This window comes from Poecilia formosa, unplaced genomic scaffold (genome assembly GCF_000485575.1).
Source record: "Poecilia formosa unplaced genomic scaffold, Poecilia_formosa-5.1.2 Scaffold37, whole genome shotgun sequence".
NCBI lineage: Eukaryota > Metazoa > Chordata > Actinopteri > Cyprinodontiformes > Poeciliidae > Poecilia > Poecilia formosa.
The window spans coordinates 2,000,546-2,023,582 of NW_006799976.1; the positions used below are offsets into that span (position 1 = coordinate 2,000,546).

The window sequence follows — 23,037 nt, forward strand, 5'->3', positions numbered from 1 at the left end:
CTATGCAAAGACTAATGCAACTCAAAAGCTCTTCTCGCATCCACTCAGACAGCTACGATCCGTTGCTAACTATTGGTTTCACAACAATACATGTTCTTATACTGATGACGTAAAAAAATAAATTTGAACTACTGCACATACTTAGCTATTTGAGAACATTATATAGTCACAGAGAGAGAGGGGGAAAAAAAGACGCACTCAGTCCAAACGTTGTGCTTTATCTCAAAGTATTGCTACTGATTGTGCCAGCATCAGGTGCTTCCTTGTAACAGTTCCTACTTCTTCATAATACAGTTCCTGGTATTGGAGTCGTATAGTAACAATAGTGCATTTGTAGTGGTATGTTGTAGGAGTTATGCAAAGTTTCTGACCAACACGTTCGATTTGTTCCTTCTTGCTTAAACTGCAGGTAAAAGAATGCCCAACACAATAAAGCTTTTCAAATGGAAGATGTTTTTTTTTTCTGATTTTGATCTGGATAGGTCCAACACCAAGACTCGCTCCCTCTTGGAATCCGTTCTTTCAGTCACTCTTTCTTTATTGCTCATCCCCATCTCCGTTGCCAAAACAAAAGAAAGAGTCGTCGTCCACGGAGTAGGGATGGGCGTACCTTACGTCACCTCGGACTCTCCGAGACTGCGAAGTGGTTTTGTTCTGTCCTTGCGGAAGGAGTGTCATGGCCAGAGTCTTTGGCTGATTTACAGGTCCCACTCTAGTGTCCCATTGTCCTTGCAGCTCTGCCTCATGCCACTCCTGCTGAGGCTGGGCAGCTGTCACAGAAAGCTGTCCTCGACCAGGTCGCTACAGTCCAGACACATCTCGTCCAACAGCGTGATGTCCTCCAGGGTCTCGCCCTCGCGCTTAGCGTAGGTGGAGCTACTTGAGCCAGTCTCAATGGCGCTCTCCTCAGACGTTTGAGAGCTACACAGGGAGAGAATAACACATCGTTGTTAGTTTTTTTCTTTTGTTTGTTTTTCTTTGTCACAGAACTACAGCAAAACTATTTTTATTTAAAGTGACCTAATTTTGGCCCGTTCTTCTTTCTAACACACGTCAAGCTCAGATTAGATGGAAAGCCTCTGTTGACCGGGATCATTCAACCGATTATTGAAAATTATTTAGTAATAATTGGATTTAAGGTGTAGACTTTCACAGGACTGTTAATAAACATTATGATGAACTGATTCAAACTACTGGATTGTAATTCAGGATGTGGCCCGTTTACACAAACCTGCTCTTCAGTTAAAAAGTAACGTTTTTGTTGTGATCCGTTGGCGTCGTGTACGTACACACAACAGCAGTGACCGGAGTCTCTCACACTGACACTTTTTGAAACCAGGTCTCAGAGTGAAACTGCATGCATATAGTGGCCTGACATGTCATCTACAGCTGACTCTCTGTGTCTTGATGGTGTTGTCTTTTTCCCCAATTGATTTTTCCCCAACCAATTTCCAAAAATACTGTCGGTTTGCAGGTAGCAGTAGCTGCGTTTCCATTACAAATCTGACCAAAACTGTGTTGATATTCCGCTTAGGTCCAGAAAACACAATTTTGCAATTGTGTTGTATCAATTAAATAAAATACGCAATTAAAATCGCACGTGAATAAGTTTGTTTAGGTGATAAATCCTTAAAAAGCATGCAGCGCCGTCATCCTCCCAACTTCTTCCTGTCGTCTTCTTCATGGGTTGCGCCTCTGGCAACATCCAGTAGTTGATCATGTGACTTGTGTGATGCTAAAACCGTCTTCAACTTTTCATTGAAAAATAAATTTGCATGTTTCTAACAAGCAAATTCATTTTCAAACTGTCAAATTGTGCAATCATGTGGTCAATGGAAACGCATTGTTCAGAGGTTTTCTTCATTGATTACCCAAAGCTCAGTTCATTCAAACCGTTTCCATGTCTTGCTTGGCCTTCTGGGATTTTTTAAAATAAGTACTGTCCTCTGGCCACTTTTCCATAAAAACCATGTTTATGGGATGTCATATTGCCTGTTGGTGATTGTCTAAAATGAGCTTTGGATCTCAGGGTTATTGGACTTTTCTATAACAGACCAACATGTTGCTATAAAGTCAGAAAATGTGAAAAAGTTCACAAGATAAGAGTCATTTCGCAATGCACTGCATTTGCAGATAACAAATTAATGACTGCATACCTGTGTCTGTTCCTCTTTCCGTAGTCATCATCAGATATAGGGTCCAGGTCAGGGAGTGGGATGATGTAGCCGCTGTCGGAGCTCAACCGCTGCTCGTCGAAGCCACTTTCCCTGTCCTTTAGCTTCCCCTGATTCTTGTAGGGAATGTCGACGTAGTCCGCGTCCGTCTCGATGCAGACTCGGGTAACGGCGGGATGGTCGCTCTTCAAAAAATCGTGGTTCACCTTCTCATAGTGCTGCATAAGAGAACAGCATGTGGATTTAAGAAGCTGCTCTAAAATAGACACTTGTTAAACGTCTCGTGCTGCAAAGATTAAATGCGGACGGAACGTAGTCATCGGGGTGTGCAGACGTCAACAGAAAATACGTCTCTGTAGAGAGAGAAGGATTGGTGTGTGAGGATTTTGTCATCAGCTGGATGGTGTGACCCGAGCTGGAAATCACAAACATCCCCGCCAAACCAAACGTGCAAAAGGCCTGGTTGCTCCTGAACTGGTGGCCATTAAAACTGGGAGTAGGACAGGGGCAAAGCTGTTCTGACGCACAATATGTGGCGTGGAAGTCTAATTAAGGCTGGGTGGTGGAGGCGAGAACCGAGGCTGTGTCATTACCCAGACTGAGGCCAGCCACTATGACCATCCAGCTGCAGCATTAAGGCTCTAATCACTTTTACACAGATGGAGGGAGAGAGCCTCCAGGAACCCTCCCAGTGCTCTCACAGAGGATGTGGACTGGCTTTTAAACTACCCAGCAGCTTTAACAGGGGGAGGGGAGAAAGGACTCTGAACTTGTATTTTGCTCAGCAAATACTTGGCGACAAGACCAGTAAAACGACCCAAGAATGAAAACAACTAAGACGGGGGGGCGGAACGTGTCGGTCAGTAATGAGTGGTGGTAAAACATGCGAAGCAGGTGTTCCAGACACAGAGAGCAACTGAGACGGGAAGAGATGGGAACGCTCACCCTCTTGTAGCTGGAGGGCAGAAGAGACGCCACATTTTCACTCAGACCCATGAAGGAAGGCCTCTTTTCTGGCTCTGTGTTCCAGCACTTCATCATCATCTCGTACCTGAAAAAGGTGCACACAACATTGCTGAAAAAGGACAGCACAACCCAAGCCTTGTAATTTCAGTCGTTGGCACACTAGAGCTCTCAGAAATGACGTCGTTTGGCGTGACGTCGGGGAGATTTCGACAGGTACGGCATTGCCTACAACGTGAGGTCACGTACACGTCTTGCGGCGCGTGCTCAGGTTTTGACATCCTATATCCGCTCTTGATCTTGTTGTAGAAGCTGGAGTCCACCACCATCCCCGGGTACGGAGTGCCACCTTCACACAAAGAGACGGTTATTTATGACTGAGAGCCGGCTGCTGTCGTCAAGTAGCTTTTTCTCACTTTATTGCACGTAGTAAAACTTTGATCGATGCGGGTCATATATAGCACCTTAAAATAACTCCTCTTTATCTGCAGGAACATAATCTAAGGCAAATATTCTCTGACACTGAGCTTTGTAGTTCTTCATTTTTATATTTTAACCTTCCTTGGCAACCTGCTCACTCTTCAGATTGGCAAAATAAACTTCAGTTTGTGTCCAGTTGTTTTGTTTTTTTTTTTTATTCTGTTTTGTCAAAGTTGAAATTATCCTGACCTTCTTAGTTGCTCCTCTGACTGGAGATATGAGTATTATTTTCTTGATGCAATTTCATGATTAATGAATGATCAGCATACATTGGCTTGAAATAAAAATGTTTTCTTGTCCTTATTTTCTTTTTTTTTTGTAGAGTAACCACACGTTGCATTCTTTGTCATATCGTATTTATAACCAGGGAAAACATTAATAGTTTATCCCAGTTCTGCGTAGCACAAGAGGATCCTGGAGCAGCTTGTTTAACAATAACTTTTTAATGTCTGATTAGCAAACCATGAAAATTGGATACAAAATGTAAGCACATATTTAAAAGCATTGAATTTACCAATATTTTATAGAAGTAATGTTAAGTGTGCCAAATATGGGCCACTGAAATATTCATTTTCTAGCTTACTTAATGTAACTGAATCATAGGTGCAAATTTTCTTAAAACAAAACCTGCAAACGTTTTTTTGCAAGTGCCAATAAACGTGTAGAGTGCTTTAAACGTCTGTGCAAATAAGTAATAAAGGCAATATTTCTACAACGAAGAGCTCTTTGTTAATTAAAAACATTTTTTTAAGTAGGTTATGTTAAAAGATCATAAACTTTTACTTTATTACAAGCAGTTGCTAACTCACTTAGTGACTTGTTTTTTAGTGTGAATCCACATCACACTAAAACCGAAGGTTGAACCGAAGCTAACAGCTAGTCTTAGAGGGACCAACACTGCTATAAACTCAAATTCATCATGACGGTTTTTGCAAATTATTTTTACATTTTTTTACTAGCTTTTCAGCTGTCATTGAGTTTCCATTTTGCAGTTTTTACACAGAAGCTGATAAATGTTTAATGGAAAATAGAGGTAGGTTTTGCACCATCAATAATCCCTCTGTGAATCATGAACACATGGACTAAGTGTCGGAAAAGTCAATAAAAGTGTTTACTACCATATTATTTCTCTCTACATCGTATTACTTTCCTATTCCGTTTTCACTGCGTTTCAGAACGGACAACACCTTCTACCTCCAGCTGCTTTGTAAATGTGCTCCACCTTCTTCTTTAACAAACACCCAATGAAAATGCGATGATGGTTTAATGCTTTGTAGCCGACTGTCACAAATTCATCTCAAGCCACCGCATCGACGCTCTACTGACACACGTTGATGCCAATTCAACACACACACAGGATTATGTTTGATTTACTTTGTCACTATCAGAATTGGTCAGAAATATGCCTAATTTAGCTCATTTACATACTGAATACATGAATGTACATTGATTGTTTTTGCTTAACCCTTGTGCGTGCGAGGACTGAGGCAAATGACACAAGTTTTACGTGTGTGGGGTCGGTTGGACCCCATTTGTAGACACAAGGGTTAACTTAAAATGTCTACTTAATTTAAAATAATAATATGAATGTGTTTGTTTTTTTTATTTTTTATTTTATTAGATTGGATTCGTTTTAAAATGGTAAAAGTCCACTTTGGTCTTTACCTACTAGCTAGCATGTAGATTCAGCCTCAAAGATCATCTACTTTGAACACTTAAAAAAACACCAAGGAAGTTATTTTATTTTAAGGTTTTTCTATAATTCTCCGTCATCCTTTTTAACATCGCAGTGAAAACCATTTGTATCATTAATGTCTTATGGCTAATATTGAGTGGCAGCCAGATTTTTTTAAGGAGTCATTTAAAAAATCCACCCGGCTTTGGGGATTTCTATGCGGGTGTTCAATATGAACCACACTGTAGCACCTTTTCATATTTATCACTACATCAACTAATTTATGAATTTATGAACTGAAGTCATTTTAAAAACTTACCCAGGGTGAATATTTCCCAGAGCAGGATGCCATATGACCAAACGTCGCTAAGACTGGTGTACAGGTTGTCGAAAATACTTTCCGGGGCCATCCACTTCACCGGCAAAAAGGTCTATTATGAAAGAGATGTAATGAAAGGAATTAGTATCATTAAACCGCTGAGTGGCTTAGCTAGAAGTTCATGTCTGAGCTGACACTCACGCTTCCTTTGGAGACGTAGTTGTTGTCATGCATGATGTCTCTGGCCAGCCCAAAGTCACAGATCTTAACAATCTTGCCCTGAGAGAGAAGGACGTTCCTGGCTGCAAGGTCCCGATGCACGCACTGTCAAAAACAGACGTCGATTAGCAGCGTGAAGGAGTCGCTGTCATCCGTTTGCTCCAGCACATTCGGCTCCCACAGCCGCAGACTATTCCTGTGTCGCTCTTTCAGCCAAGGTCATTTTTAATACTGTTTCATTTTGCTTTATGAAGCATAAACGTCGCGTAAACAGGCTGGTTGGTAGAGATGGCCATGACCGCTGGGATATTTAGGGATAATAACTATGAAGTTGGGTGAATAGTTTCTGGCTGCAGCGCGGCTCGGCCTGGTAATTCTAGCTCTAGCTTCGCTGCTGCTATATTCGGCGTCTGGCCTCTCTCCTGAGCGGCTTCGGCAACCTTTATGGGCCTGCTTATCATACGCCTCCCTGGGCACTTCGTCTTATGGAGCATAAAGCAAAATCTGCAAAATTCTGTTTATAGCCTTGGGAATCAGAGCACCGGCTTTCTTCAGACGTACGTTTTTGGACGCGAGAAACTCCATCCCTTTGGCCACCTGGTAGGTGAAGCTGAGCAGGTCGGTGGTCGTGAGGCCTTCGCTCATGTCGTCTGACAGCAGGTTGTCGGATTCTGGTCGGGAAAAACACACCATCAGGATACCAGTGAGTAAATGTTCAGTCGTAAATATAGCCGACTTTTCTTAGACCTGGCTTTTAATGGCAGCCTCAAACTGGGCATTATTATGTGTGCGCTACAATTATCTTCTCCGGGTAATTACAGGCCACTGCCAGGCCTAAATTCTGACAAGGGTGTACCCCGTTTAACCAACAATGACTCAAACACAACACCAAGGCCCAGCGAGCGAAAGCCAATAACTCTGAGGACAGAAAGAGACAGAAAGAGAGAGACAGAGTGGAGCTGCGTACACACCGCCTGAGTCTTTCTGCGAAGGAGGGTGGTCGTAGTTAGATCCCTGGATGTCAGAGTACTTGGAGGTTGTGCTCATCTCCAGCATGGGCACATACTGGGTGTTGTCCGCCTGCTTCATGTCCATGTAGTCTCCTTTACACTCGAAGGACAGGATCACGTAACTGGGAGCAGAGACGAGAGAGGAAGAGATGCTGATGGCAGCGAACTGAGAGAATGTGTTTTTTGTGTTTTGTTTTGTTTTTTTACCATTTATTATGCTAAAGCTAAATTTCGTGTGATAAATGTCACCAAAAATGTTTTGCATGGAAGTTGTTGTTTTTTTCTCATTAATCTTTGCTAAATACTTCAAGCTCAGTCAGACTGGGTGGAGAGCATCTGTGAACATCGGTTTGTTTCCAGAGATGTTGGATCATTTTAAGCAATAAAATAGTTTTGATGTAAGCCATTAGGTTGTAGCTCTGATTCCACGCTCTGCATGTCTTCCTGCTGGAAGGCGAACCTCCACTGCAGCCTCTTCTAACATGTTTTCTACCGTGATTTATCTCCCTTCAACTCTTTTCAGCTTCCCTACCCCTGCCTAGCGTGATGAAGTCATCTCCGGTGTGGTCATTGGTTATTTTGATGCCAGCTGTTTTCCATGTAGTCAAAAAGTTCTGTTTTATTTCATTTCACTAATGAAATAAAACATGTTTGTTTTAACCAAAAGAACCTACATGGCTGCAAACAGGAGTTCTTATTCCTTTCTCATTGCCGCCTTCCTTATTCCTAAAAAAACAAAAGATGTTTGGAAGGCGTAGCCAACAAGTAAGAGTACCTTTCTAGCTCCTGGGAGGCTCTTGGATGCTTTTCTGATAAATGCTATCCATGGTGGATGACAACATCTTGGTAGTCGTACAAAAACCTTTCCATTTTACGGTGAGGGATTGGAGGACTGTTTCAGACTTCTTCAAAACTTTATCACTGACCTGTCTGCTGTGTTCTTTGCTTTTTATTGCAGTCTCTTATCTTATGTTCTCAAACAGTACTTTATTCAAAGAACAGGAGGAGTTTTAATAAGATTAATTATTGCACAGGTGATCAATTTCTGGCCTCCTGAAGGCAACTGGTTGTATTGGATTTTATTTAGGTGAGTCGGAGTTAAGGATCCAGCATACAAATGTCACTGGAAGACACACTTTTCATATTGTTGATTGTAAAAAAAAAAAAAAATTCTTTTTTCTTCCTCTTCACAATTATTCTGTTCTTTGCGTTTCTTAGTCGCATAAAATCCTGATGAAATACCTTGACTTTGTGGTTGTGCTATGACATAAATGAGGAAAAGTTTAAGGAACTAAAAGAACTAATAGATGCTACAACTGGGCTGAGGCGAACGTAACGGCCAGGATTAAATCATTTTATGGGTGTTTTGAGGCGTGGCCACTGTGAGTCATCCATCAGCACAAGATGCCCCTTAAAAAGGGGAGGACAGGCTGATGTTTCACTGAACGTTTGCACAGATACAGTTAACAGGTAGCTGAGCAGCAATGGCATTATAGGCTGAAACATAAAACCACTGGAAGGTTTGATCTGATTAGGGGAAGATGCCGGACAGCATCCTCCACCGCCGAGAAAATGGTGATTGTGTTACCGCTTAGGACTTTTTCACGTGGTTTTGTGTCTTCTCCCAATGTTAATTTTTGCAACCAACAATTAAAACAAGATTAAAAGTCTTGTTTTAGACTCAGATTAAAACAAGATCGTTTGAGAGAAGAAAAAGCACACTGGACTGCTCTGGCCGCCGTACCTCCTGCTGTTCTCGTCTGCAGGGTTGATCCCAAAGATATCCAGCTCCTTCTTGTTTTTCTCCGGACTCAGGCTGAGGAAGCTCTCCCTGTTTTTGTGCAGATAGTTGACCAGGTCGCCGTGGAAGCAGTACTCGGTGATAATGTAGATAGGGCCTGGGAACAGCACGGAAGATAAAGGCGTGCACCGGCGTCAGTCTGCAGGCTAATCTTATCAGAGCCTCATAAAGGCTAAAAGCACAGCCAGGAGAGCAAGCCTCTACTTTCCCATAAAAAGCCTATTAAAATAGCACGCCCACCAAAAGCTGTCAGTCCGCTGCGGCTGTTAGGCACTGTAAATGTCTCCTACGGTCTAATTCGAGTGTGTGTCTCTGTGTGTGCGTGTGAACGAGGCAATAATCGTGCGTGTCTCTGTAAAGTGGCGACTAAATCGCATGAAAGAAGCGACAACTGCAATAACACACTGCTACGCAGCCTGTCTTTGCCTTTGAACGAACATGTCTGCTGTTCTTGCGTGTGCTTTTATCACCTGACTTGGTGCACGCTCCCAGGAGGTTTACGATGTTGAGATGAGGTCCGAGGTGAGTCATGATCTTCAGCTCAGACATCAGAGCCTGCTTCTCACTGGAGCGAGCCGTGGCTGGAAGAAGGTGCAGCAGCCATGACTATCACACGACCCAGTCGGCGCACAGACGACTCATCAAATCATGCACCAGCTATCTCTTTGATCAGAATAATTTCCTTACTCTTATCTTTGTTTGCTTGGGAGACTCTTGCTGTCCCCACTCAATCCTGTTTTTGAGGGTGTTGCTATGGCTACATCTTTTCAGCAATTTGTTGTGAGAGCGGTGTGGACAATAGTAAAATCCAAACATGTCACCGTTTCAAAAGAAGAATTTGAACTAACATAACAGAACGGCATTGGTTTAATTTGACAGATTGGTGCTACTGACAGATACACTGTCAATAAATAAAATGTTTTCTGAATGATCACAACAACTGGAAACGTATTGACAACAATTTTGGTGCAAGAAAACTTGAGTACTTGCTGGTGTTTTTTTTTTTAAATTAAAATAAAAAGCAAAGAGCTGTGAAACTTCTGTAAAATCTTCAGTGTATCACTGTAAATATTTGCTTTTGATCTGTTTATATGAAAACACAACATTCTAAACAACAATAATAATTCTTTAAAAAATCAACATCACCTTCAGTGCTGGTATATTGTGAATAAGTAAGTGAAAGGCATCTAGACTGCTAACAGGTTATTTTCACAATCCCTTGCAAAAGTGGCCACACCAGTTAAACTTTTTCCACAAACCCAAGTTTTATTGTTGGGATTTAATGTGCGAGATCAACAGCAAGTAGAGCAAAATGGTAACCAGAAAGGTTTTGAAAGCCATGCTTTACCTTCCATTTTTAGTAAATGTACTGCTTTGTCTTCTGCTGTTTATCACATATAATCCCAGTAAAATTGTTTGGGGTGGTGAGACCGAGGCTAAATTATAAGCAATAAGTATACGGTGTTCCCTAGGTGACCACTGAGGACAAATGAACATATTGGATTTACGGCTAAAGGATTATGCATGAGTGAAGCCTTTTGCAAATTACATTAAATAGTAAACTATAGTCTTCATCCCCATTAAACCAAACAAAACTACGAAGAAAGAACTGTGAAAATGTTTTGAAAAATTAAATGTTCAACTTGTGAACATTTCAGTTTTACCAGTTTAGAAAACACAAAGCACAATATTATTACTTGTGTAAATTTAAGACACTATTAGTAGTTCACGCTTTTACAAGCACACACTTTCACCACAGCCCTTGAGAACAAAGCCAATGAAGCTATTTGCAGGTCATGTTTATCACCAATGGCTCAAACAACAGCTTTTAAACTGCTTAAATTGCAGTCAGCGATGCTTATGCTGACTTTGTAAACATGCTTCACCTCATTGCCTGAAAACCTATAATTTACTCAAAGAAGCAGACGAAGAGACCAAACTGGTCAACTAGCTCATGCTATTTGCGACTAAACAGTGGCTTCTAGTGGCACTGGTGAGCTGTCTTTTGGATTAAAACTTCTTGTAGACTTACGTTTCAGCATTTTCACTGCCACCTTCATAACAGGCTGAGAGCGGCTGAGTCCGTAAGCAGTGCCCTCAACCACCTTCCCGAAGGCTCCAGAGCCCAGGATCCGGCCTGAGGATTACAGGAAGGCACACGGGTCAGTCATCCGGGGCGAAACGAGACACAGACGATCTGCTTTATCATCTGTGACTCTTGTAGTGGTTGCATTTCCCCTTGATCTATGGGTCAGACTGAATGGCAGCTGTCAGAAAACCACTCATCCCGAGCTATCTTATCACAGCCCGAACTTCAAAGGCAGAGTGAGATTCACGAGTTGCAACATCTCCACAGGGAACTATAGGGCTCCAGAACATCATAAAGACATTTGGCTCACCAAGCACAAGTCTATCTCGGGGAAACTCCCATCTGGAGTCGTAGGGAAGCTGCATGGGATCCACATAGATGTACTCGTGACCGTCTGGACTCACAGACTCTATGACCCTCCAGCGGATCTCGTACCGTGGTTTCTGGAAGGCAGAGGACGTAAAAAGTCACGGTTTTCCCGTTTTAACAAGCAGAGCAGTAAAACCAAATGCACTATATTTAAATCTGGTGTTTCTCGGTCTGATTTGTAACCTCACATGAATGCTTGAAATATGGAAATGAGTGACAGAATGGAGTGAAACTGTGCAGTACGATGTTGACAGTACCTGCTTCCAGATAACAACCAAGACAATGAGTGAGATGATGACAATGACCAGGAGCACCAGCACAGCAGCAGCTACCGTCAGCTCAGGGTGAGGGCCTGTTTGTAGGGAAAGCCAGGGATGGCATTATGTTACGTTCTGAACACTCTTCATCACATGTATGGTTGATATGAAATACATCATGTGTTTCAATGGAAATTTCCCTTTAAGGTGCCGTTTCAAACCACAAGGTGTGTTGACAACTAGCTCCTAAAGGGTGTTACACCAAATGGTCTAAAATCTGTGGTTTCCATGAATTATCTCCCACAAATCACCCTAACTGTCCTTTCTCACAGACCAGTAAATGTAGTCTTCCAGCTACTGCACCCCTGACAAGACTTCACACTGTTCATTAGCAGGCCCATTGCAACTGCAAAGAACATCTAAAGTCAGATTAAAGTCAAGCAGTTGACTGGTAGGTGTGTTCTTACCATTGGACACCAATTTGATCTCCCTGCTGACAGCTCCTATTTCATTCTTGGCAAGGCATCGCACAGCCAGAGTGCTTTTCAGATGGCCAAACATGACCTGACTCTCCAGGTTGCTCTCCTCATCAAAGTGGGACTCCATGGTGATCTCTGTAGAGTTGGTGGGTAGAGGCGCCCAAAAAGACGAGTCATTGGCGCATCTTGAAGGGAGTGACATAAGAATATGTAAATTGAACCAGTTATGGCTATAGAACATATTTTTTAAAATAAAAATAAAAAGACAAACATATACTCATTTTCAGAGTAAATAGTGGATCTTACTGTTTGATGTTCTTGCATATGAACCACTCCACAACAGGAGTAGGCTGCCCCCTGGTAATGCACACCGCAGATTGTCCTGTGGCGGAACCATGGTGGATGTCCATGAGGTCCACAATGACTGCAGGCACTGCAACGTTGTGAACAATACAAGGTTTGAGTCAATCACAGTAGGCAGGCCTTCACAGTGGCTAAGTGTTGGTATCATCAATTTCCAATTGATTTAGTAAGATGAAGTCTTCCTCCTGACCTTTAACCACCAGGTTTAAGCTGACTTCATGGCTCTGGTTTCCATTCTCCACCCGCAGGGTGTAGTTCCCGCTGTCCTCCTCCCTGACCCGGATCAGGGTGAGAATACTTCTGTAGCTGTGCAAAATAAAAACAACAGAATGTGAGCTCAAAACCACAAAAGTTCAAAATAGCACCAGACATTTTGTGGTGGCTCTCCATTTGCCCTCAGAGGAGCAGTGACAGAGACTAACCTTGTCTCACTGGTCTGCTTCAAACTGGTGGAGATCTCAGCAGTCAGGTCACTGAGCAGGACGCCGTCCTTGAGCCAAGTAACATGGGCATCAGGAAAGGAGGAAATTGTGGCAATGAACTCCCGGACGTCATCCAGCTCAGCAGATTCGTGGTCCCGAAACTCCGGCTTGATGGACAAAAACTCACCGGCTGTTGGAAAAGTGGTCATCGGCAATGCTCATAACAACTTCGGAAAATGACCTGACAAAATACTGCAACAAAATATTCACCGCAAGTAAATACTGAAGACTCATACCAAACACTTGAATAGCTATTTCTTTTGTCTGGGTGTCTCTAGACTCTACGGCGGTAATGGAACAGGAGTAGATGCCGCTGTCTTTGGTTGAGGCTTGTGGGATTGTCAAGGTGTACAGGATCCGACCTTCGTTCTTATTTTCCCGTACAGTTTTGGTACCCCGATTAGCCTGTCACACCAAAAAGGATCATCATATACCTTTACGTCAGTCCTATCTTACAACTAAAACGCGTAAAAATGATTGGAAAACTCATTGGACTTCACAGATTGCCTTGTGATCTCACCGGTTTGCCAGGGTATTTCCAGTTGTCTTCCAGTAAATAAGGTCCTTGAGCCAGACAGTTGACAGTTATTGTCTCTCCAACCAGCAAAGCAGTTCTTTTGGCAGACAGCTCAACGTGCAAGACATCTGAAATGGAGCAATTGATACCAGTAAAAGCCTTGTGAGGGATCAGAGAGCCATTGAGCATTTGGGTCACAGTTTAGTTAAAATAGATATGATTCACAAGTCTCAAAAACACGCACCTATAGATTCATAGACGATGTATTGCTCACTGGTGTGCTCCACTCCATTGACGATGGCCTTGCAGACATAAGTTCCAGGGGGAAATATTCCCAAAGCACCCTTTTTACTGTCATAATCACTAGGTATGGTTTGGTTGGTGTCAACATTCACCAGTGTCACAGTAGCTCTGGGATCAGATACCCTGCAGGGAATCTCGATTTCATTTTGATCAACCGGCACATGGTTAATGTAATTTGGCACGAACACAGAGTCGGGATCTGGGTTGGGGTAAAATATGTCTATTAAGCCAAAGAAAAATGTCAAATACCAAAAATACATAAGCAAATGTACGCTCCGTACCCAGTACGTAGATGTAAATACTGCTGCTCTTGGTTTCCTCTGCGATGTGGTCATTGTAGAGGCAAACGTAGTAACCGGTGTGCATCGGTGTTGCTTCGTCAACAGCAATGGTGGTGACGAAAAGACCACTGTTGTCCTCCTGCGATTGCTCCAGCATGTCGTACGGAGTTTCCCACATCAGCTTCACACCTCCACGACACGTCAGTGTGAACGGTGTGTGGAGAGGGACGACAACCTCATCCTCGTCCGGTAGCAGAATAGGGGGGGAGGATGGTCTGATGTTAAGTCTAGTGGAACCTGAAACGGGATGTGTTAAGAGTTTCGGTCATAATTTATGAATCGTTATCCACTTATGCATGTGTCTAGCATTTATTTTTCCAATCTGTTTGTTTTACCCGTCACTTGGAGGATAAATGAGAAGTGAGCGCTGCGAGAGCCACTTATGGCTGTGATTGTGTAATTTCCGCTGTCTTTCTCCATAGGTTGCCGGAACGTAACGATGCTCTGATACCTGTGTGAAGAACATCGGAGCTGATCAGACGTTCTTTCAAGAATTTCTGACAAATATTAATTATTTATTACATTTGAGCTTTTCACATGTTGTTATAATACAACCAGAATCATCAACAAACAGAAACATCAAAATAATGCAGTGCATAGTTGTGAAGGGAAAAGCTCCCTAGTTTTGATTTAGTATTTTTGTACAAAATAAATCTTTAATGAGCGCCCCATTCCACTCATCCCCTTCCCAATTATAAAAATCCTGGTCTAATGCATATAAGACCAGGATTGAAGTCTGTGGTTTTTAGGAGGCAAAATGTGAGAATAATTCAAGGATTTCAGTCATAACTCATGTGTTCCTGTACACTTTGTTCAAGAAAAACAAACTTTGAGCTCACCGATTTCCTTCCATGTGGCTAGTTTTGGAAGAAATGTAATAGTTCTCTGACAGCGCTTGGCCGTCTTTCATCCATGACACTTTCGGGGCCGGGTATGCATTAATATAGATGGTGTACTGAGTCTCTGCCAGAATGCCAACAGACTCCGTCTGTAGAATCCCTCTGTGGTCCAGGATGACAAAGGAGTTTCCCTCTTCAACAACAATAAAGGAAGAAGATTAGTAAATAATGATGATGATTGATTTACAAAAAATGTCTAAAGACACAGAGTAAGCATGAAAAATACGGTGTCAGAGCAGTAAAACGGGACAGGAAAGGCTGGAGTGAAACGAGGGCCTGACACACATCTGCTGAAACCATCCCATAAAACACACTGGCTGATGGTAAAAACAGAGCTCAGGCTTTAATGTTGCATAGAAGAAAATGACTTCCACACAGATCTAAGCACGCCACGCGCACATATGTGAAACATACTAATTCACCTGATGATAAGGATATCAAATATTTATTAGGGACTCTAAATCATCACATCGAGCACGCGGCGTTACACTCCAGCTAGAGCCCTGTTCAAAAATACTTGGTGAATGTTTCTGACCGGGGGGGAGACTTACCAAACACAGACACAGCCACGCTGCTCACCCTGGTTTTTCCACTGGCCTTGTGCCTCACCGAGCATTCGTAGCTGCCACTGTCCTGAGCGGCGGCTCGCGGGACGCTCAGAGTGTAGATGATCCAGTCAGGAAAACTTTCTGTCGTCCGAATCGCATTTACAGCCTGCGAGAAACGGGGGGGAAAGTAGAATACGTTTAGTAAAGCTGCTCACAATTAGAATGGGTAATCACATGAAAATTATTTGATTTATAGCACAATTTCGCTGCTTAAACTTTGTGCAGTTTTTTTGCTTGTTTTTTTCCCCCCATTTTAAAGCTACGGCACAAGGCTGGTGGCTAAAACACTGGTGAGGCCAAAGGAGATAAAACAGGATCTCAGAGCCTTTTAAAAGCCTGTAATTGCAGCTGAGACCAGAACCAGGAGTCAGGCCTCCTGCATCCCTGCCTCACTATCTCTGGAAAAAGACTTAAAGGAGTCCCTCACAGAAGATACAGCACATTAAAGAATGTGGGGCAGCACAAACACAACTTGTACAGTGGCTTGTAAAGGCATTCATACTCCTAAACTTCTTCAACTTTTGACACACTGCAACTGCAAGGTTACAGAGGTTTGTTAGAGAATCGGAGACAAGAAAAAAACAGCATCATGAAGACCAAGGAATCCAGCTGTAGAGGTCAGGGAGAAAGTTCTGGGGTTCAAAGCTGGGTTAAGTAGTAAAACAATCTTTGAAAATGTCACAGAGTGCTGTTCAATCCATTATCCAAAAGGGGGAAGAAGACAGCACAATTCCAAACCTACCAAGACATGAACTGATCAGAGAAGCAGCAAAGAGGCATATTTACTGTATCTCTGAAAGAGGTGAAGAAATGGTAAAATCTGATGACAGGACAACTATTAGTCACCCACTTCACAAACCTGTACAACAAACATGTAGGGGGCGGTATAGTGGTCAGATGAGAACAACAAGTAACTTTCTGGTTGAGATGCAAAACGCTGTGTGATAGAAAACTAACACTGCACACCCCCCCTACACCGCCGCCCACCCACCACCCTCCCTGAACACACCATCCCAGCGATGTGTGGATGCTTTTCTTCAGCAGGGACAGGGAAGCTTATCAGGGAAGATGGATGGAGCACAAGCCTGCTAGATAACAGCAGCTGTACTGGAATGGAGCTTCAATGTGCTTGCATTTGTTAGAATGCACTAACAAAAAAGAGAATGGAGCTTCAACGTAAAAAAAAAAAAGAAGAAAATTGTTCATTTCCATCTATTATCATACACGCTTGTCCCTAGTGGGCTTGGGAGGGGTGCTGGTGCCTATCTCCAGGGGTCAACAGGCATCACATACCTCATCCCTAATCCAAAAACAGCATTTCTCCTCATGGGGACCAGGATTTGTCCCCACAGGAAGGTGGGTCCCCACAACCCACAATGTAACAGAAGTAGGTCCCCAAAGGGAATAAAAACCAGGTTCTCACACACAGGTGAATTTTAGAGAGACCAATTAACCTGTGAGTCAAGTTATGTTTTTGGACTGTGGGACGAAGCCGGAGCACACGAACGCATTAAGAGGGAGAACATTGACCCCAGGCCGGGAATCGAACCCAGGACCTTCTTGCTGCAAGGCAACAGTGCTACCACCTGTGCAGCCCAATTGAGTTAATTTGTTGCATGCAATTAAATTAAGTTTGTCAAACTTCATTTATTTATGTTTATTTACTTGGTTGAACTTAATTTGATTATTTGTAGCAAACTAACTCAATTAACTAAGCCTTGAAAATTGCTGTTCATTAAAGATCAGCAATAGCTCAAACTCACCGAAGGAGTTTGAGCTATTTTTGCTGAAGAAAATGGACAGAAAGTTTAATAAAAACAACTTTTGATTTTTATTTGTAACTTTTTCTTCATAATTAAACTGCTTCATCACATATCATCTTACTACATATATACTTAAGTGCCATTGAGCTTTAGTAAATGGAATGAAGTTCATGAGATGTGAACACTTTTTGTAATGCCTTAAAAGCCTCAGATGTTTGGCCGCCTGTCATGTGGAAACGACATCCACCCCACCGGTCCCATGGTCAGCAGGTTCAAAGGATTTACTGTCCTGTTATTTACCGTCCTTTGAGCTGCCTCCTTTCCTTCAGCCATACGTCATGAACCTTTAACCTCCCTGTCAGGCTCTTTGACACGGGGGTTAACAGGCACGCTGAAGTTTTAAACGGACATTGTCCCAATCAAGATGATATTTCAAAAACAAACACTTTGCAACCCCCTAAAAGATGGACTAGATCGCAACAGGCAAGTTGCGATCTGAGTCTGAGATCTCAACAGTGTGAAAAAAAGTAAATATGACCTCAAAGGACTCTGGATAAGACCTCAGAAGAGACCAATTAGAGGTAAAGAGACGGGGGGGCGGGGGAACGACATCTTACCTGTGTTTTTAGATGGATCCACTGCTGGTGGAAGGCTGGGCCAAAGGGTCCGATACAGGAGACGTTAAAGGGCTCCCCGACTCGAACCGTCCCCGCGCTGGCTTTGACTTCCACCTCAAAGTCGCTCACCTCGGTGGATTCTGCAGCAGGGACCACCACAGAGAGGCTATCAGCACCGACATCTCAGGAACCAAGATGGTGACAGCTTGATTACCGTGACCACATTTATCATGGCATAATGGCTGATGAGTTTCAGTCATTCCCACACACACACACCCACGCCCACGCACGCACGCACACACACACACACACACACACACACACACGCACACACACACATACACACACACACACTACATGCTAAACTTGTGTATATATGTGTATAAGTTTAATCCAGTGAGATCACAAAGCAGCTACTGTACAAAGACATGAGTTCTTGCTGCTCTTTAATCGTTATTTCATTGCAGTTTCCTAACAACCAGCCTCTAATCTTTTTTTAAAGTACTATAAAGTGGTATTTTAGCTATGCAACAAATTCTCACAAGTAATAAAACCATAGCTGTGTGGTAAATTATAGATCTCCATGAAATACGTTTCTAAAAAAGGAAAGAAAAAAAATGCTGATTTTGCTTTTTGTCTGTTTCAGTCAGCGACATCTCAGGATGCGTAAAACTTGAGCTGATCAGGTGGCGCTAATAAACGCGATGGAGAACGAGTCAGCTCGACAGATCCCAACATGAACTGGAACTTATACTTGAGTTGCAAGGAGGTTCAACCTTACATGTCTGATCTGATGACCCCTCCCTCTGAAAGCAGGGAGTTGATGACAGCAGAGATTGTCTCAAGATCTTTAAGTGACACACACAAACCAGACCATATGCTTCTTATCAACATCTGTCTTAAAATGGTAGCGGAGGATTCTACATTATTACATCTGTCCATTCCAGTGGGTCCTGGTTCTCCAAATGTGTTTTTGTTGCCACGTTTTCCTGAAATCCATGAAGTATTCTCATATGTAGCTTAAATGCTTTGCTGCAGCCATACAGAGTACTTCTTTAAAGTGATTTGACATGACAACAAGAGGGACAAAATAGCAGGAAAAAAAAAAATCAAGTGGACGTAATTAAAATAAATTCTGATCAGTTGCCTTTTGGGATGTCATCAGAGGCCTGTGCTTATGGAGGATTGTTTGTTTAGGTGTTGATTAAAAGACAAATAACAAAATAGCGAAACAAGTAGAAAAAGTGAACATGGCATGTTGTCTATGGCTGACAAACGACATCTAAGTGAGTGGTTTTGCAGCTTTATACTATAAGAAATACTACTTCTGACTTACCCAAACTCATCACGGTGTAGATGTCACTTTGGAAAGTCTGGTCGTTAAATGTGGCCTCACACCTGTACTGGCCAGGAGAGAGGTCGCCCATGAAGCCCACTCTGTAGTCGTAGTACCTGTGGAGCTTCTCTCCGCTGGGCACTCGGATCAGTTCCACATCGTGGGTCTGTGCCGTCACTCGGCATGTGATGATCAAATCATCCTCATAGGGAACGAGCAGGTCTTCTGCTCTCTCTGGGACAAACGCGACCTGAGGATCTAGAAAAGGACAAGAAAGAACGTAACCTTTTGTAAATTAAAAGTTTATCTTCCTTATGCCAACTTTTAAAAACAAAATTGATCAGTCATATATGATCTAGTCTGAAGTTTTTCACCGTATATTGATTGATTTGTTTAATTTTTTTAATCACATGTTAAAACAGTCAAGCTAATGGGAATAGCGCCATCTGTTTTTGCCTTGTGCCTCCAGATCTGCATCACACCTTTCCCACTTTTTCTGTTGGTGTCAGCTGAATCACTTTACTTTGCTGTGATGCAGCTGTTTTCCCTCACTTTGTTTGCTTCTATTAGTTTTCATTTTAAAAATATCGCTCTATTTTATCTTTATGTTTTTTTTTTTTTTGCATTTCTTATTGTCTAATTTGAGAACATGACCGTCTTCCTGCTTTGCACAGCCATCCTGATGAGTGATATTATCCCATCAGCCTGAACAAGAACATTCATTCATTTATTTTTCCCTCCTTACCTTTGACAAGGACATAGATTTCCACCAGATCGTTTTGGTCGCCCTCCTTGTCTTTATGCCTGCACCCGTAATAGTTGGTGTGCTTGACCGTCGCATTGTAAATGAGGAGAGTTGAGGCGAAACCGTTTGAAGAAATGACGGCGTCGTCCGGCAGAGGTTCTTCCCAGACTACTTCTGATTGGCCCGTACAGCTGATGTTGATGATGGAGTGGGGCTCCACCACCAGCTCGTCTCTTGCTGGCCATATGGTCGGGGCGGACAGTCCAGGTGTAACTGTGGGACAGTTTGCTCAATGTTAGACAACGTTTTTGATTTTAAAAAGTACAAAAAAAAAAGGTTATATGTCTCATATAGATGTCTACCTGAAACCATCAACACAATGGCAACACCACAGACCAGGTACATCCTCACGTCATCCATGACTGTGGATGCTCAGGCCTGTGAAGACAAGAAGACGGACTAATTATATTAAGTATTGTAAGGATTTTATTTTATTTTTTGCATTTTTATACCATCATCTGCACATTGATACCGTATGCCATTACGCTATATGTATAGAGGCTACACATGTGACTCCCAAACGCTGCTGTTTCTGACTAACAAACCAACAAAAGAAGATACACTGAATATATAAGCTTACACCTTTCTCGTGTATGTAGTTACTTATTTATTTTGATTTCTAAACAAGAGGCGGAGAACTCACAATTTGCTGAATTGTGAGCAAATTCAGCAAATTTGACACCACTGGGCTTCACCTACAGATTATCATCCTTCCTCAAGATTTATATCGAATAATTTTACCCACTAGATCTACATGGGTTAACAATGACCGTCTTTGTTATTCATCTACTCATTAACAGCAACATTTTTGAAAGTCCGCAGTTGTTTTTGTTTTCTGTTTTTTTTTTTTGTTTGTGTGACGCTAAGCACGGGTCACTGCAGTTCCATTCCACGGTCTGTAGAGGGCGACACAGTCCAACTTTTAGAGGCGATGCGAATCTAATCACGTCGCTTCTCATAATTGTTTGCTTTTGTTTTGAAAAAGCTTCACATGTTCTTGATTCTGCCTAAACGCAAACAAGTCCGAACACAGTTATTGCTAGCATGCCAAACATAGAAGATGCTAATTAAGACATCTTGTTGTTATTATTATTATTATTATTATTATTATTATTATTATTATTATTATTATTATTATTATTATTTTACAAGTTCTACTAATTTCTGAGACTTAAGTTCTAGGAACAATTATTTCCATTTCGGTGTTTACTATGCCAGTCTTCACAGCGACCACGTTTTAAAGCAAGAGGCATTTTTTCATTAAAACATCATTTATGTCACGTCTCCCTCGTTAATTAGGCATTTTTATAGTAAGCGTGCAACTTGTTTTTCTCCGTTTGATCTTTTTCAGCGTCTTGTCTTATTTCCTGGGAAAAAAGGGAAAAGAAATTAGCTTAAAAAAAAATAAATAAATAAAAAAAACCCCTCCATGTCATCTTACTGTTTCCAACGATTGTCCGCTCTGGCTCAGCTGAGACAGGCTAAATAATCCATCGGCAGCGCGGTTCCTCAACTCTATAATTAGGACATCCACTATGCGCAAAATTACATATCTGCGTGGGAATCCGATGACAAAATGTCTAACGCGATTTGACGTTTTTTTTTTTTTTTTTTTTTTTATGCACACGCCTTGTCTAAAAAGGTGGAGGGAACTTTTTCTCTTCTTTTTTCTTTTCTTTTCTTTTTTTTGGTCGCAGTTTGGTGAAGAACTTTTAAAATCGAAATTGTGCTCAAAACAGTCTGCAGAGACAGTCAAGCTCCGTGCATGCCCCTCTCTTTATTTATTCCCCTCTTTCTCTCAGAAAGCGACTCAAAAAGTTGACAAACTGTGCAACAGGTCAGCCCAGAGTAAGAAAAAAAAAGAGAAGAGTATTCCATCTAGTGTCTAAAAGATACGGTCCTCTTAAAAAAATGTTGAACTTTCACGTTTTTGTTTTTTAATTCTAAGTCCAAATGCATCAGATCCGACGAAAAGACCCGTTTGGTCTCACAGCAGGGTAGGGGGTAAAAGAAAAATGCGTCGTGTCTCCAACAGGGGAAAAAAAGAGAGAAAACGACACAGAGCCCCTCTCCTTTCTCATTCTGAATCAAATCCAGACTTTTTTTTTTTAAATCCTCTATTTCTCTCCACTGCGAGCGATCATATTCCACTTTAATTCCTCCCGCATCCCCTTCTGTAGGCGAGGAAAAGGTGATGCACAAATTCCAACGTGTTTCCCATTAAACTTCCAGGCAGCATCCCACAATTGTGCCTTCGGTCTTCGAGGTGACACCTCCAGCTGCGAAGCCGAAACTGAGCGCCTTTATCCGGAAGAGTGAGCGACATTTCGCCGCTCGGCGTCCGAGGAGATGTGAGGATGGGGGGTAGAGAGAGACCATATGGCGCAAAGAGACGCTGAGATAACAAAAAAAAAAAAAAGAACTAACGCAAATCACTTGCGCAAAAGTTTCGCACAGCTTGCAAAGTGCTGAATAAAAGTAAAAAAACAAAAAAAACCTAACTGTACGGACTTTATTCCGCAAACAGAAAGAAAGATAAATAGTGATCTACAACATGCAAAAGAGAGTTGGGCACGAAACAAATGTTTAATCGACCTTCCAATTACCTTTTTCCTAATCCCCTCTATTCACTCCTTTCTTTTAAGTATATCCACAGTGAATTGGTCCCTCCAAAAAGGGCGCAGCGAGGGTCCCCCCTTTTTGCAGCGGTAATAATCCTCAGAGATCCGGCGCTATGTGCGCCCCTTCTGTCCGCATCCACGGCCGCCTTCACAACTGCACTCCAGCTACAGCGACCTGTAACTGATTCAATGTTACAGTCCAACCCCCCTCACCCGAGAAAAAAAAAAGTAATCATCTGGCTCAAAGTAAATAACTCTCAGGAAATGGCACCCCCCACCCCCACCTCTCTGAGCGTTGCACTTCTTTCAAAGTAAGATACTTTAGGAAAAGACGCGCAGATACAAATAATGAACAAATTCAGTTTTTGCACAACAGACATTCTTTTGCATTTTAAAACCTCGTGTCTGAAGTTGTTTTGTTGTTGTTGTTTTAAAATGTTACTGTTTTGTGACCAGGTAGGTTCACCAACCACTTGCCGTTCTTTCTTTTCTTTTCTTTTTTTTTTTTTTTTTTTACATATATATAGAAATGCATCTATTTGTCGCT

The 23,037-nt window shown here is 42.2% G+C and overlaps 1 protein-coding gene and 1 long non-coding RNA gene across 3 annotated transcripts; one reads left to right on the top strand and one right to left on the bottom strand.

Annotated features, from left to right (window-relative positions):
- Nucleotides 1-436: 436 nt before the first annotated feature.
- On the bottom strand, nt 437-22,657 carry pdgfra (platelet-derived growth factor receptor, alpha polypeptide). 2 transcript variants are annotated; one of them, XM_016670778.1, is made up of 29 exons: nt 22,477-22,657; nt 20,172-20,249; nt 19,810-20,082; nt 19,065-19,322; nt 17,729-17,868; nt 15,292-15,454; nt 14,681-14,873; nt 14,177-14,292; nt 13,782-14,078; nt 13,442-13,699; nt 13,201-13,325; nt 12,917-13,085; nt 12,621-12,810; nt 12,389-12,504; nt 12,142-12,268; nt 11,824-12,020; nt 11,357-11,451; nt 11,041-11,173; nt 10,674-10,778; nt 9,112-9,222; nt 8,585-8,738; nt 6,802-6,962; nt 6,392-6,501; nt 5,813-5,935; nt 5,612-5,723; nt 3,387-3,486; nt 3,120-3,225; nt 2,157-2,392; nt 437-921 (listed from the first exon to the last, which is right to left on the bottom strand). In XM_016670778.1, the coding sequence occupies exons 2-29, from the start codon at nt 20,227-20,229 to the stop codon at nt 774-776; spliced, it is 4,374 nt and encodes a 1,457-aa protein (XP_016526264.1). In that variant the 5' UTR covers nt 20,230-20,249; nt 22,477-22,657; the 3' UTR covers nt 437-773. The 2 variants fall into 2 exon arrangements, with proteins under 2 accessions (XP_016526264.1, XP_007550752.1); XM_007550690.2 differs by lacking the exon at nt 22,477-22,657 and adding an exon at nt 21,311-22,283 and having other exon boundaries at nt 20,172-20,247.
- LOC107836072 (uncharacterized) lies at nt 6,978-16,760 on the top strand. The gene is made up of 3 exons (XR_001661917.1): nt 6,978-7,594; nt 15,966-15,977; nt 16,750-16,760. It is a non-coding gene; the product is annotated as an uncharacterized LOC107836072 (long non-coding RNA).
- Nucleotides 22,658-23,037: the final 380 nt, after the last annotated feature.

Excerpts from the sequence above, each read along its gene's own strand:
- pdgfra (XM_016670778.1), bottom strand. The coding sequence starts at position 20,229 with ATGGATGACGTGAGGATGTACCTGGTCTGTGGTGTTGCCATTGTGTTG. Across the intron at positions 19,323-19,809 it reads AATCTATGTCCTTGTCAAAG|ATCCTCAGGTCGCGTTTGTC; the intron begins GTAAGGAGGGAA and ends GTCCTTTTCTAG. Across the intron at positions 12,269-12,388 it reads CTTAAACCTGGTGGTTAAAG|TGCCTGCAGTCATTGTGGAC; the intron begins GTCAGGAGGAAG and ends ACAACGTTGCAG.